At 51.4% G+C, this 14,909-nt stretch overlaps 1 protein-coding gene across 1 annotated transcript; it reads left to right on the forward strand.

The window, feature by feature from the left end:
* The first annotated feature begins 2,015 nt into the window (after positions 1-2,015).
* Positions 2,016-14,531, forward strand: Scn2b (sodium voltage-gated channel beta subunit 2). The gene is made up of 4 exons (XM_006989831.4): positions 2,016-2,281; positions 9,729-9,895; positions 10,213-10,423; positions 10,975-14,531. The coding sequence occupies exons 1-4, from the start codon at positions 2,212-2,214 to the stop codon at positions 11,172-11,174; spliced, it is 648 nt and encodes a 215-aa protein (XP_006989893.1). The 5' UTR covers positions 2,016-2,211; the 3' UTR covers positions 11,175-14,531.
* Positions 14,532-14,909: the final 378 nt, after the last annotated feature.

Below are 14,909 nucleotides of genomic sequence, written 5' to 3' on the forward strand. Positions count from 1 at the left end.
TGCAGAATGCTCAGCTTGCTCCTTCATAGTTTGCTTCTTGACTGCATCAACTTCAGGGGGGCTCTGTGCCTCCTTAACCAGTGATAAATCACGTGGAATACTGGGGTGTGTGTGTAGGGGGGGATCGGTGTCTTACAAAGAGCTGGGTTTGAATCCTGGCCCTGAACTATCACATATAAATCGGGCAATCAGATTGTGATCCCTGACTGTGCATAGATAAGGCGTGTGATTGCTGGGTAAGAACCTGCTTCTTGATTAGGCCCACCTCTACCCCAAGCTCTTCTACTTGTGAAAAGCCTCTATGTTTTCCCTCCTTTGAAGCAACAAGTTTCAAACATACACCAAAGCCAAAAGAACGTACCTCAGACATCACCAAACATCTGGGACCATCAGTGACGTTGCCCGCTCTGGTGACGGCCAGAACTTTTTTTTCCTCTGTGTTTTTATGGACTATTTAAGATTCTATTCCAGCACTATTTCATTTCACCTGTAGCTGCATCTCTAACAGGTCAGGCTGTTAAAACAAAACCATGATGGTTTTTTGTTTGTTTGTTTGTTTGTTTGGGTGCAGGGGTTCAAGACAGGGTTTCTCTGTTGTAGCCTTGACTGTCCTGGAACTCACTCTGTAGACCAGGCTGGCCTCAAACTCAGAGATCCACCTGCTTCGGCCTCCCGAGTGCTGGGATTATAGGAGTGTGCCACCACTGCCATGAAAAATCAATATTTTTATGGCAGCTGACAACATCAGAATTATCTGTTGATATAATCAATGTGCAGTTTATATTTACTCTCCTCTTGTTGTCTCAAAAAAGGTCCCTTTCCATCGATTTGTTGGAGTCAGGGTCCCTCAAAGGTTCATGTTCTATTCCCTTGTAAAAAAACAAAACCAACCAAACAAACAAACTTCTCAGGTGTTTGTGTGTCAGCCTTCTGTGGCATGGTCTGCTTTCTGCTGAAATGCTAGAGTGATGAGGAAGTCATACTTCTCAGAGCATCCTGCCCATTTCCTTGAACCCTGCTCAAATAATACAAAGCAACTCTTGGTGTGTGTGTGTGTGTATGTGTGTGTGTGTGTGTGTGTGTGTGTGTGTGTGTGTGTGGTGTATGTGTGCATCTATCTATCTATCTATCTATCTATCTATCTATCTATCTATCTATCTATCTATGTGTGTGCATCTATCTATCTATCTGTCTGTCCGTCCATCCATCTGTCCATCCATCCATCCATCCATCCATCCATCCATCCCTCCATTCAACCAACCATCCAGAGAGAGAGAGACAGACAGACAGAGAGCCAGAGCCAGAGAGAGCCAGGGACAGAGAGACAGACAGACAGAGACAGAGAGAGAGCCAGAGCCAGAGAGCCAGAGAGAGCTAGAGCCAGAGAGCCAGAGAGACAGAGACAGAGAGACAGAGAGAGCCAGAGCCAGAGCCAGAGCGCGTCTGAGTGCACAGGTGCCTGGCACGCGTGTTCAGGTCAGAGGACGACCTGCAGCTCTCTCCTTCCCCAGGCGCATTCCGGGGACCACACTCCGGTCATCATGTTTGGCCGTGCTGTGCGCCTTCACCCCCGAATCATCTCACTGGCCTCGTGGTGGTTTTAAATGGTAAGAAGGACTTCCTTACAGGCCTTTGGAATAAATAGACGGCTCCAACAGTCTCTTCCTTTCTTTTTACCCTCTTCCCTTCTCCTTTCTCTTCGAAGGGTCTTGCTTTGAAGCCTCTGCTAGTTTCAAACTCAGGGCAATCCCGCCTCTACTTCCCTACCCCTAGGATTACAGGCATGTGCCTCCTCACCTACATTTCTCTAAGAAATTTCAAAATCTAAAAATTATTTCAAGTGCAGTCGAAAGGCAAGATTTGATTTAGTTCCGAGTTTAGAGGGTAAAAAATTCCGGCAACTTAATTTCTTCCAGAAATATCTTTTTTATGCCCTCCCACCTGCTTTTTGAAATCCACCAACCACAATATTTACTCCATTCCCCATTTTTCTCCCTTTCCCTTACACACCACCCCCCTCTCTTTTTAGCAGCCACATACAAGTCGGCCATATTAGAGAGATGGAAATAAAGCTTCCTTAATGTTGTACATGTCTTTGAAGTACATCCGTGCATTTTCCTTTTTAGCATCCAACCATTCCTCCCTTCTGGTCCTTGGTCCCTCAATCACCCTCTCCCATAGCCCACCCGCCTAACATCACAGTCTCTGAAAATGCACAGGGATGCCTGGCTACCTCGCCCTGCCTTCAGTCTCACGGGGCTCAGTCTGTTTTTCACTTTGGGTAAGTTAGAACCACATCTGCATGCTCCTAAGGGTCAGAAGCACAGCTGCAGCCGAAGGAGGAGGGGGAGGGGCAGGGGAGAGGGAAGGTGGGAGCGTCCCTCTGTGTCCTTGGGAAGGGGCGCGCTGGGGATCTGGGGCTTAGCTGGGATGCAGGATGCTGGGTGACTTGGTCACAGAGATGTTGACTAGGGATGAGTGTTGCCTTGGGGATGGGAATGATCAAAATAATCAAGAGGTGGTTTTTTTCCCCCTTTGGATTTCCCTGAAGTGGACCTATGTGGGGGGTGGGGCAGAGCTAGGCTGCTCTTCAGTCTCTTCAGGGGTTTTTCTTTTTCCTATTATTATTATTATTATTTTATTATTAGTATAGTTTTCATTTTTAGCTGCTTCTGACGAGAGCTCCTAGGAGCTGCTGGTTTATCTAAAGTCTCCTGTGAGCCCTGTTCCCTGGAATCCGGTGGATCTAAAGGGTTAGGAGAGAGAGTGTTCTGGAGAGTTGGGGTGGGGGGAGACAGAAAGTTGAGCCTGTCCCACCAGTTTGTTGGGAGGTATGTGGGAGGAATTGGGGATGAGGCTTGAGGATGGGTTCTGGGTTGGCGGAGGGAGAAACACCTGAGAAGCTGCTGCTGGAGCAGGGCACCCCTGGTGTGGACCGGATGGAGAGGTCAGGTGTCCAGGATCCAGGGAAAAGGAGAAAAATATAAATGGCACCTATGGATGAACAAGGTGTGGTCCTTTAAAACCCGACTCAGAACAGTCCGTCCGAGCATTTCAGACCACCCTGTCATATGGTCCTAAAGTCAACTTCACATTTGAACACTCAGAGACTTCATGCCAGGCTGGCAGGTGGGCTAGGTTGTTTATAAACCTGCTTCCCTCTGCACCCATCCCCCACCCCTCCACGAGATAAGGTCTCACTGTGTAGCCCTGGCTGGCGTCGAACTTTCGGTCATTCTCCTGCCTCTGTCTCCTCCTGGGTGCTGGGAGTCTAGACAAGTGCCACCATGCTGGGCTCTAAATCTGCTTTCTAGACAGTTTTATTCTTGATCTTAAAACTCCCTCAGCAGTGCCTGAGGGTCAAGTCCAAGGATTGTAGATGGGGATATTCTCCCTACAAATCTCTCTCTCTCTCTCTCTCTCTCTCTCTCTCTCTCTCTCTCTCTCTCTCTCTCTCCCTCCCTCTCTCTCTCTCTCTCTCTCTCTCTCTCTCTCTCTCTCTCTCTCTCTCTCTCTCGTAGCCTGCAAGATTAGGATCTAACTTCTTCCTTCTTGTGAAACTGGACCTAAGTTTAAAGCTATCTTTGTTCTTTACTTCATAACCATGGGCAAGAGGCTCCCCACCCTGAGCATCACCTCTATGGGTGACTGGAGATTGTCTCTTGCTTGGTGAACTTGTGACTTGACAGAGAGCAGGGGGTCAACAGTGGCAAATCTTTCTGAGTTCTTCCTCAAGCCCGGGCATGGCCCACCTTGTTTAGCCCTCACAGCAGTTATCTGAGGTAAACACTATGATTCTGTTCGTGTTCCAGGGCGGAACCAGAGGCATGGAGAAGTTAAGTAACTCATCCAGTCAGGTCATGTGACAGGCATAAGGGAGCTGAGATTTGAACTCCCACATGACTGACTTAGCACATTCTCTTTAACATGGAGTTCTGCCACCCCCAAAGTTCAGGAAACGGTACTGCTCTGTTAGCATTAATTGTAAGACTCTCGAGTGCAGGTTACAAAGAGATGGTTGAATGGTTTGCACACTTGTGTGACACACACACACACACACACACACACACACACACACACACACCACAGCTGGAGGAGCTGGAGGCCAGAGTCTCCTCTCAGAAGTTAGCCACAGCCTCATGCCAGATGGAGGCTGCTTACACCAGCCACATCTAAGTGAACAAGTCCAGGGGCCCTGGCAACAGGACCAGCCAACCTGGGCTTAAGGGAGATGGTACCATGGATGAAGAGGTCTGTGTGTCAGGGCTGTAAGAGGCAGTGGGAAGAAGTGGCTATTTCAACAGGCCTGTGAGAGTAGAGACCTTGATCTTGAAGCTGTGAGGAGGCATGCCTCTGCCATCGAACTTGGATGGCTGTGCTGGCATGAATCACTGGGATGGAGGGATGTCACAGATATTAGGAGGGGCATGTGGGGATGACTATAAAGGTGGCAAACAGCTATTCCCATGACAGAAATTCCAGTGTTTCTCAAGACCATCAGTTCTTTAGCTGCTACCTGGTCATCAAAGTCTGGATTATATTGGAGCATAGAGAGTGGAGTAGGGTCCTCAATCGATCTGACCACACGTATTTGTAGCTAAAGGTGGGACCTAGATGTGGAGGAGAATGCCTCTTCCCACCCCCAACCCCCGGCAACAAAATTTAATTGAGCACTTACTACGTGCTACATGGCTTTCTGGATGCAGGGATACCAACATGAATAAGGAGTTTCCAGGGCCTCTTGAGAGACAAAGGTACATGAACCACAGCAACTAAGCATTGTGTGTACTGTAAGAATGTCATGTATAGGGATAGTGCTAGAAGTCATCTTTTTGTTGTGTTGTGTTTTATTTTGTTTTTGAGACAGGGTTTCTCTGTGTAGTTTTGGTGCCTGTCCTGGAGCTTGCTCTGTAGACCAGGCTGGCCTCGATCTCACAGAGATCCACCTGGCTCTGCCTCCCGAGTGCTGGGATTAAAGGCGAGAGCCACCACCGCCCGGCTAGAAGTCATCTTTTGCTAGTAGCTGTGTGCTGGACAGACACTGTGCTGAGCTTTGTACACATCACATGCCATTTAATTGTCACGATAGCCTCAGCAGCATTAGTGTCCTCCGAATTACAGACGAGGCCATGGCAGCATTGGAGGGTTCATGACCTTGCCTCAGATCATATCAAGATCTCTCGAGTCCCAAGATCTCTTGACCACTGGGCCCCCAAGTCACTGGAAGAAATAGGGACCTGGTTGGGGAAGAACCAGACACTGGGTAGATGTCACCCGAGCTGTGCCTTATGAATGGGGTCTGAGGTTCCTGTGAGCAAAGTTCCCAACCTAAAGCACAAGTGTGAACAAGGGCCCTGTGAGGGGAAGGAAGAGGAACGTCAGTGTTGGGAGTCCCTGGAGTCCCGTGGAGGGATGGAACCGGCAGGAAATGCGGCTGTGGTGTGCAGCTGGGTCATCTGGGAGCTGCACGTGGGTGCCAGAACTTGGCCCTAAAAACAGCAGGGAGCCACTGGAGTCTTGGAGGTACGAACATGAGTGCAGCTGGGTGCTTGGGGAGGAGACCTGGGCAGGAGGATCTGAGTGTAAAGGCAGGGGAGGAGGTAGGGTGAGATGCCTCATTTGCCTGGGAGGCGGGGGCTGCCCCAGAGGATGATTCCTCCTCCTCTTCCTCCTTCCCATCCTCCCTCCTCCCCTCTGCTTCTTTCTTTTTTTCCTCAAGAATAAAACAAACTTATAGACTGCTTTAGGGCTAGAAGGAGGAGTAAAGGGAATTTACTTCCAGTCTTTAGGAGAGACAGTGTTTGGCAGATAAATAGCCCAGGTTTAGGGTCTCTGCAGGATGGGCCAGGGCTTGAAGAACCCAACTGGGTCAGGTCCTGGGTTGTCACATCCTTACATTCCCCTCTCCCATCACCTCCTCCTTTCTGTGAGTTGGAAATCACAAGACCTAGACCTCAGACCTGGTCCCAAAGAGGACATTAGGAAATCCATGGATTCCCACTGTGGAGTTTCTTAACAGAACACTGTCTGCTGGGGGCCTGCCTGGAGCTGGGGACTGGAGCTGCTGTGTACTCATTAGGACACCTCGGAATGACAATGACATCCCCACACAGCTTGAATCCTCACCTCAGCCCTGCCTGGAATCAGGCTCTAGTTTCGATTCCTGGCAGTGAACTTGGGCTAGCCACTTCATTTCTTTGTGCTCTATTTCTTCATCTGAAAGCGACCGGCGGTAGATCATGCTTGCCAGGTGTGTGTGCTCAGTTGAGGTAGCGGAGATGGCCTCACCACTGCCGGGCCGTTATGATGGAAGGCCTGCTGGTGGGCCTGGATCCATCCTTTCCAGAAGCACTGGGATCCACTGTCAGTTCTGACCTTGGCCAACGCTTTCCTGAATTTAGTGAGGGACTAAACTGACTGAGAGATTGAGGCCTCAGCCTGGAACCACTGAGATTCTCATGAGGTCTCGGGCTGAATCTCAGACTAGCAGGGGAGAGCCGTGTTCCTGGCCTCAGCTTGTCCCTGTTCTCGGAGCGTCTCCTAGTCCTCCTTCCTCACAATAAAAGGATGGCAGTTGATCTACAACCTGAGAGGCTTGTAGATCCCTAGCTCTGGCTTCCTTTAGTTTGCCCCCCCCACCTTCTTCTTTGCTGATGGGACTTGACAGTTGGCCTCTACGGCCACTAGAGGGCCCACGAATCCCATCCAGTGCCTCCTGCAGGGTGCATGCAGGGGAAACCGCATTGCACCTTTCTCTGTCTCCTGGCACCAGCCTGAAAACACCTCTGATTCTGCCGCTCGACATAGTGGCGTGCCGGATCTTTCTAGATGAGATGTCGATCAGACATTCAAATTCAACTGCTGGGGTGGGACAGGTTGGAGAGGGCGGTCTTTACAGAGCCAGTCAGTTTCAGAGCATTTGGGGGGCAGGGGTGGGACTTGGAAGGTGGGAGCCCTTTCAAGGGAGGGGCTGGAGAGGTTGGGATGACCGGCCTAGGAGGTAAACTCAGGACAAACCTCCAGCAGTTCTTTCCTCAGATTTCTCAGTCTCTACAGCATGGGGGTGGTGTTAATATTTTCTGCACACCTCCTCCTTGCCTGGCACTGGTCCAGGTACTTTTAGACTCGATATGAAAGTGCAAGAGCCGGGAGCTGGGTGCTGTTCCTCTTGGGAGGGGCCCCATCAGCTCCCCCAGTTGATGGTCCCCTTGTGAGCATTTCAATGCTCATCTAGTGTCATTGGCCCTGCAGTTGAGGTCCATACGTCTGCCCCCATCCAGGCTTTGGAGGGACCTTCCCGGTCAGCAGTCCAGAGACCCTCCTGTCCTTAAGTTCTGAGCTTTGTGGGGCCTTTGCAGGGATGTACTGAGCAGAAGGATGCTCTGGGTAGGCTTAGCTTCGTGGCTTGCAGGCTGCCTTACTTCTGTTTCTGGGGGCGGGGCCAGCAGATTTGTGGGACCGAACAGTTGGAGAACCAGGATCCTTGCAGCCTGGCTCCTTAGCTACATTTGGGGGAAGTCCAAGGGTGTCAGTCTCCAAGGTACCCTCAGGTCTAGAGATCCCCCACCTCCGCTCTTAGGCCCTTTCTGTCCCCACAGCGGAACTTAAGGAGAATGAGGTTAATAACAGCTGCCATTTGCTGAACGCCTAGTACTATTTTAGTCATGGTAACCACCCAGTGACGGTGCCATGAACTAGGTTTTCTGGAGGAGGAGGTTGAAGTATGGGGAGGTGAGGGAATCTGCCTACAGTTCTTACAGTTGACTGAGGCTAGAACTGGGGTGGAATCCAAGTGGAATCAAGGTGTATGGGGGCGGGGCATGTATCTGCCCATAACTATAGCTCTAATTTTCACTCAGCTAGCATCTCAGCTGACCACATCCCACCCTTAAACTCCCTGGAATCATCCCAACTCCTATGTTCTGGTCCCTTGGTCTGATCCTTGCCCAACTCTGACCTCAGGTCTTATCATACCCTGTCTTGTTTTTTTTCTCAGATGTGTGAAGGTCCATCCCAGCCATGAGAATGTGGCCCTTGATATTCCTAAATGGCTCATTCCTTCTCTTGAGTTAGATGCTTCCTGAATGCCATTCTCTCAGAGCCCTGTTCCCTGACCACCCTGAATAAAACAACTCCCCTCAGCCATACTTCAGTCCTTACAGTCCATGTCACACAGTGCTCCAGACAACCACAGTCTTATTTTTGTTGTTGATATTTGCCGCCTCACCAGAATACAAGCCCCAAGTTCAGTGACTCTGCCTCAGACCAACAACTCCCAGGACCCAAGACTAAGCACCGGGCACACAGTAGACAATTTACATGTATTTAGTAGCTGAGTGAATGAGGGCTGAGGATGTGGTTCAGTTGGTAAAGGCCTGCCTACTGGGCATAACGTTTTGTATTTGATCTCCAGCAGTAAATAAACTGGGTGGGGTGGTGCACCCCTGTAATCCAAGCACTTGGAAGCTGGAGGTAGGTGAGTCAGAAGTTCAAGGTCATCCTTAGCTACATAGCTAGTTCCAGGACAGCCTGGGCTATGAGAAGAGGCCTGCCTGCCAGCCACACACACACTACCAAACCTTGCAAAAAACAAAACAACACAACAACAACATCAAACCCAGAACAAACAAACAAAACAAAAATCACAAAATAAAAAATGAAAATGAATGTGACTGATGGTGAGTGTCACTGCTGGGTTTTTGATCTGAGCAATCACTCTACCTCTGGGTTATGGCCCCTGCCCTGTTAATGCTAAATTAATTTTTTAGAATGCAGTTCTAACAGTCTTAGCAGAGGATCTTGGAATTAAGGTCAGGGAGAATCTGAGGCAGCCTGAGTCCATCTGAGAAGGTACTTTTTTTTCATACCTTGAAGGTGCGTGTCTCTGTAACTGCTGGACCCTGGGCAGCTTGCCTGTCTTCCTTAAACTCTGCTCTGCCCAGGGTCCCCTAGAGGCACTTTCCTGGATTGCAGCACCCAGGCCCTGCCCTGAGTCTGGTGCCTCATGCAGGACTTCAAAGACATTTCTGTGTCCACACTACCACCTGGCAACTTGAAGCAGCTTCTTGCCATGGTGTTTCCAGGCCGACATTTCCCAAAGGGGAGGTCTCCCCCTAGGCCAGTCGACACTGCCTTAGAATGACACCTCTTCCCCGGGATGCCTCTTCCCTCATGTCTGCCCTCTATCTTGTCTGTGAGAGCCTGGGGATGGTCAGAGGCCTGTGCTGGGTTAGGTAAGAGGGAGGTTTCCCAGACCCCACCATGCTTTAGCTGCCTGCCCCATGGGAACAAGGATGCTTCCCCTGGCAGGGCTTTGGCGCAGCAACGATGATCAGAAGTATCTGGAGAGCAAGGGGAAACTGAGGCAAGCCCAGTGGAGCCTCTTGCTTGGCAGAGAAATGGTATTAGGATAGGTGGAGGCAAGTAGGGGGTCTTCCCACAATGGCCTTAGAAAAGGTTGAGGCCATGTGGCTGTCCGTGGCCTGGTAGACCATTGGAGGGCTCTCTTTTCCGTGCCCGTTCTGCCCCCTCTCCTCCTGAGGACCACATCTGGTGTCCCTTATGTGCTTTGCCCTCCTAACAGCAGCTGTCAGCCTTCCTGCCTGCTGCCCCCTAACTCTGCTCTGCCTCCCTCCATCTACACCCCACAGCTATAGAAGGGTTTCAACCCTGCACCTCCCCACCCCCTGTCACTCAGCATCCTCATCAGAGTGTGGTTTTGTCTGCAGTACCCCCAGGGCGGAGCATGGAAGTCACAGTCCCCACCACTCTCAGTGTCCTCAACGGGTCTGACACCCGCCTGCCCTGTACCTTCAACTCCTGCTACACCGTGAACCACAAGCAGTTCTCTCTCAACTGGACTTACCAGGAATGTAGCAATTGCTCGGAGGAGATGGTAAGTCCCAGTGGAGGAGGAGGTGGAGGGAAGCAAGAGCCCCGAAGTATGAAGCCCACCATTCCCGTCCCTACATCTGCACTGGACCAGTAACCCCCGCCCCCCCGAGGATTCTGGGTGGGCTGCCTGACACAGAGGGCATGATGTCACCACAACTGGATGGCCCTTTCGAGGCTAACCCCCTTCTTCCCATGTAAAAAAAAAAAAGATGAATGGGAAGTGATGATGGGGATGGATATGGGGGTCTACACACAATGTCCCCATGATCCTCACAGCCCCTTGCTCACCCAACTGCCCACGCTATTCTCCCAACCCAGTTCCTCCAGTTCCGAATGAAGATCATTAACCTGAAGCTGGAGCGGTTTGGAGACCGTGTGGAGTTCTCGGGGAACCCAAGTAAGTATGATGTGTCAGTGACGCTAAAAAATGTGCAGCTGGAAGATGAAGGTATCTACAACTGCTACATCACCAACCCACCAGACCGCCACCGTGGCCACGGCAAGATCTACCTGCAGGTCCTTCTGGAAGGTAAGGATGACTGGGCTGCTGAAAGACATGGGCCCTTTTGCTCAGCTTAGCTCAAGGCCCTTCAGGAGGCTGGGACCCCATCTCATCTTCAATGCATGTGCTGGTGGAAGGCATCCATGCCTTCCCTCTGGTCCTTGAGGGAACAAGTCAATCATGCTCATAATCTTCAGTAATAACAGCAACTTTCAGAGGCTTTATCTCATTTCATCCACAGAACCCACTAAAAGAGGAGCTGTTATGCCCATTGTATGGATGAGGAAACTTGGGTTCAAGCATAAATTTCTTAAGATCATGCAATTCCTAACTCCCACAATCAAATTTGGGTCTGATCTCCAAGTCCATGGTCTTAAATACTCCATTCTGGGGGTGGAGGGGCTTATTGAGGAGTCTTGGGGGCAGGAACGCTCAGAGCTCAGTGGTCTAGGCTGCTCTGACTTTGGCTAATGTCCTGTCGGTGAAGATGAGTCAAGTCAGATCCCTTCATATTTTGGGGAGCAGGGGAGGCAGGGGATTTCCTTCCCAGCTGCACGATTCTTTTTCCTTTCCCCCAGTGCCCCCAGAGCGGGACTCCACGGTGGCAGTCATCGTGGGTGCCTCGGTGGGGGGCTTCCTGGCTGTGGTCATCTTGGTGCTGATGGTGGTCAAGTGTGTGCGGAGGAAAAAAGAACAGAAGCTGAACACGGATGACTTGAAGACGGAGGAGGAGGGCAAGACGGACGGCGAGGGCAACGTAGACGACAGCGCCAAGTAACCGGCGGCCCGCCCTGGAGCCCCTCCCCATGTCCTGTCTCTCTCACTCCCTTCCCTGTACAGTGTGACCCTGCCTGCTCTCTCTCTCTCTCTCTCAGTGTGCTTCTCTCTAATAGGACCCCAGGACTGACCTGGGGCCTCACTTCCCATCCCCTACCACCCCCCCCCCATACCAAAGGTGACCTCCCTCCCTTCCATCTGAAAACTGCCTTGGTATCTGAGATATGCCAGCTCTGGGGAGAGCAGAGCAGGGCTCTAGCCTGTCAGTCTTTGAGGAAGAAAGACCCTGGGTGTGGTCCCAAAGACGGGATGGGGGAGGGAGGGCAGTGGGAGAAGAGGTTGGCTGCCCATCTTGTCTAGGGCTTGGTCTGGTGGCGGTTTAAACTGTGGGGGTAGCAGTATGTGTATGTGTGTATGGGTGTGGGGGGTGCCCTGTGCTGACCAGAGGCACCATGGGAAGGACTCATGGTGACTTTGCTGTGTTCCTCTGGCTACTCCCAGCACAGAGTAGCCATCAGGCTGGGGATGAAGGTAGGGTCCTACCATTTGTGGGGTCATTTTTTTTTTAAAGGAATGACTGTGCATTTTGAGAACACTCAAGGAAAGCTGGAGGGGGAGACATTCCTGGACACAAGCCTTGGCCCAGAGAACTCTGTTCTGGCCTCATTTCTATCACTGCTCCCAGGGAGGCTCTGGTTCGTCCTTGACTACTGCTCTCTTGGGGATGCTGGCAGGAGCAGGGCTGAAAAGCAGCATCAGGCAGGAACATACCCCACCCTAGGAACCCCCCAGCAGAAGACCTGTGTCAGAGTCTGCTAGGGGACCGAGGGGTGCTGGCTTCATTGCAAACACGTTTAGCTGCCTTCTCCAAAAAGATGATCACCTTGGTCTCAGCAAGTAGCAGCCAAGGCTCAGAATTCTGTGTGTGTGTGTGTGTGTGTGTGTGTGTGTGTGTGTGTGTGTGTGTGTGTGATTGCAAACACGATTAGCTGCCTTCTCCAAAAAGATGATCACTTTGGTCTCAGCAAGTAGCAGCCAAGGCTCAGAATTCTCTCTCTCTCTCTCTCTCTCTCTCTCTCTCTCTCTCTCTCTCTCTCTCTCTCTCTCTCTCTCTCTCTCTCTCTCTGTGTGTGTGTGTGTGTGACTGCAAACACGATTAGCTGCCTTCTCCAAAAAGATTACTTTGGTCTCAGCAAGTAGCAGCCAAGGCTCAGAACTCTCTCTCTCTCTCTCTCTCTGTGTGTGTGTGTGTGTGTGTGTGTGTGTGTGTAGAGGGCAACTTCCTGCAGGGTTTCAGTTGGGGGTTTCTGGTTGCCCTTGGCAGGGTTTCCTTCTGGCTGCTGGCATGAAGTAAGAGAAGGCTGGCGGGAAAATGAGAGGACACGGGTAGAGTCTCTGAGTCCTGCCCCAGAACTCCCCCTGTAGGGGACAAAGTCGCTCTCTCTCTCGGGAAGCCAACTTTCACTGCCATTTTCCTATCATTCTAAGGAACTTGTTCAAGTCCAGAGCCGGGGAGAAAGGCGGGGTAGAAACTGCTCATCAAAGAGCATGGTGTTGGGAGATGCTCAGAGGAGAACCAGCCCAGAGCCCCCCTGCAGATGGGGAGACTGGAATGACCCACAGGAGCTGAAGGTCTCGCCCAGTTCTGGCTCCTTGGTCCCCAGTTAGAAGAAATGGAGCTTCCTGGTGGGAAGCCCTCAAGTCTAGAAGGTATTTGTGTGTGGTGGTGGTGGGGTTCATCTAGCCCTGCTCCCCTCCCAAGAACTCAGCCCCTATAAGCTCAGGGAGTTAGCTGTCCAGGGTAGGGGAAGAGGGTGGTGGAGACAGGACCATGACAGTCTCAGGGACCAATCCTTGCCTCTGCTTAACTAGAAGAGACAATAATGGCAGATGGGAGGTTCAGCTTAATTCACTTCAATTCAACAACCATTTACTGAGCGTCTGCTCTATGCCAGGCACTCTGCTGGGTGCCAGGGGCGCATCTAAAGCCATAACAGAGTCAGGGACCACCGGCCAGAGCTGCACTGTAGGACCAAGATTCATTTTTTGGTGCATCTACTTCCACCTCTGCAGCCGCTGCTTCCACAAGAGAGCCAGGGGAGAAGGAAGAGGCTCTCGAGTCTGGGGCTTGGGAGAGTAAGAGTGCAGGGGAAGAGGAGGGGACCACTGGGAGGGGTCAAGTAGCTTGAGCTTGGAGTAGGGGATGGGTAGCCAGCCAGAGAACTCTCGGCAAGGTGAACCTAACCCTTCTGGAAGTTCTGAACTCTTTGGCTCAGTACCTAACTGCCAATCAACACACTGCCAATGGGAGTGGGCTAAGCCTCCAGGATGCCTGGAGCAGGTGGACACTGCCTATCCTTCAAGCCAGTCTCCTAGGAGTGGAGGGAGGAGGGGTGGGCGCCTCAAACCAGTGGAAACCAAAGGCGGCGATACATACTTCTGCGGCCTGGAGCAGTCAGTTCTCGGCACCTTGCATGCGCCCTCTTCTCTCAGGGTGCACGGACATGGGACTTGGCTCACACCAGGTCTCGTAGCATTTGGGTGGGCTGCACGTGAGATTCCCCAAGGGTTGTTCTAAGAAGGTCTGTCTCTTTAAGAAGCTGGAGTCTCTTGGGGTCTTTTTCTTTTCTGCCCTGACAGAGTGGGGTGGGTCCAGGAAAGCAATGCCCGTCTCTGGACCCCACAGGCTGGGTCAGGGGCCATTTCTGCCCCAGGTGCTTGCCCTCATGCTCACTTTCTTTTGGAGCCGCTTCGGACCCTCCTCCACGATCTCTGGGGCTGTGAGGTTGGGAACCAAACCGGGCTTCTGTGAGGTGAGGTGGGAAACTGTGAGATGTTTCTCCAGGAGCCATTGCTCAGCCTTGCTTCCTAGCTTATGCCAGCCAACTGCTCTCTTGCTGCAGTGTGGGCTTTGGGCCCCACTTCTGGCTGCATGCTCCTCCCATCACTGTGCTCCCAACCACTCCTGCCCTCCCAGAAACCCCGCCGCCACCGCTGCTGCGCATCCCATCTGCCTCTTCTTCCTAATGAAGGGCCACTGCAAAGAAAGGTGGCCTGGCTAACCCATGGGATTCAGCTTATGAGAACAAAGCACAATTTTTCAGGACTGGAAATGCCTTGAGGTGCCTTGGAACTGGCTTTGGAAATAGCTCTCTGCCCTTCCAGCAACGAACTCGTCAGTTACTTCCAGTTTATAAAAAAGGAAAAGCTGGCCGGGCGGTGGTGGTGCACGCCTTTAATCCCAGCACTCGGGAGGCAGAGGCAGGCGGATCTCTGTGAGTTCGAGGCCAGCCTGGGCTACCAAGTGAGTCCCAGGAAAGGCGCAAAGCTACACAGAGAAACCCTGTCTCGAAAAACCAAAAAAAAAAAAAAAAAAAAAAAAAAAAAAAAGGAAAAGCTGATTGGGTCCATGTTTGCCTGGGAATCTCCTTGGGAAAGTTGGGCTACTAAATATTTACAGGATCAGGTTAAGGTGGCAGGCAGGTGGAACTACTGGCCAGGTCCAAAGAAGTTAGTCCCAGGTCCTAGGGATGGCTTGGTGCAGTTAGAACGGGTTTCTTCCTTCATATGTCTTAAGGACAGACGGCCTTGCTGTGCCTCCTGCTAATGTCTTCCTCTACCGAAGCTTGCTGATGCGATTGTACATAGCCTTTCTATAGAGGTATAGATATATTATATATGCATATATAAAACATCTCACTATGCCCACCCTAAAAGTTACATTGTTGGGGGAGGA

Source organism: Peromyscus maniculatus, chromosome 7 (assembly GCF_049852395.1).
Source record: "Peromyscus maniculatus bairdii isolate BWxNUB_F1_BW_parent chromosome 7, HU_Pman_BW_mat_3.1, whole genome shotgun sequence".
NCBI lineage: Eukaryota > Metazoa > Chordata > Mammalia > Rodentia > Cricetidae > Peromyscus > Peromyscus maniculatus.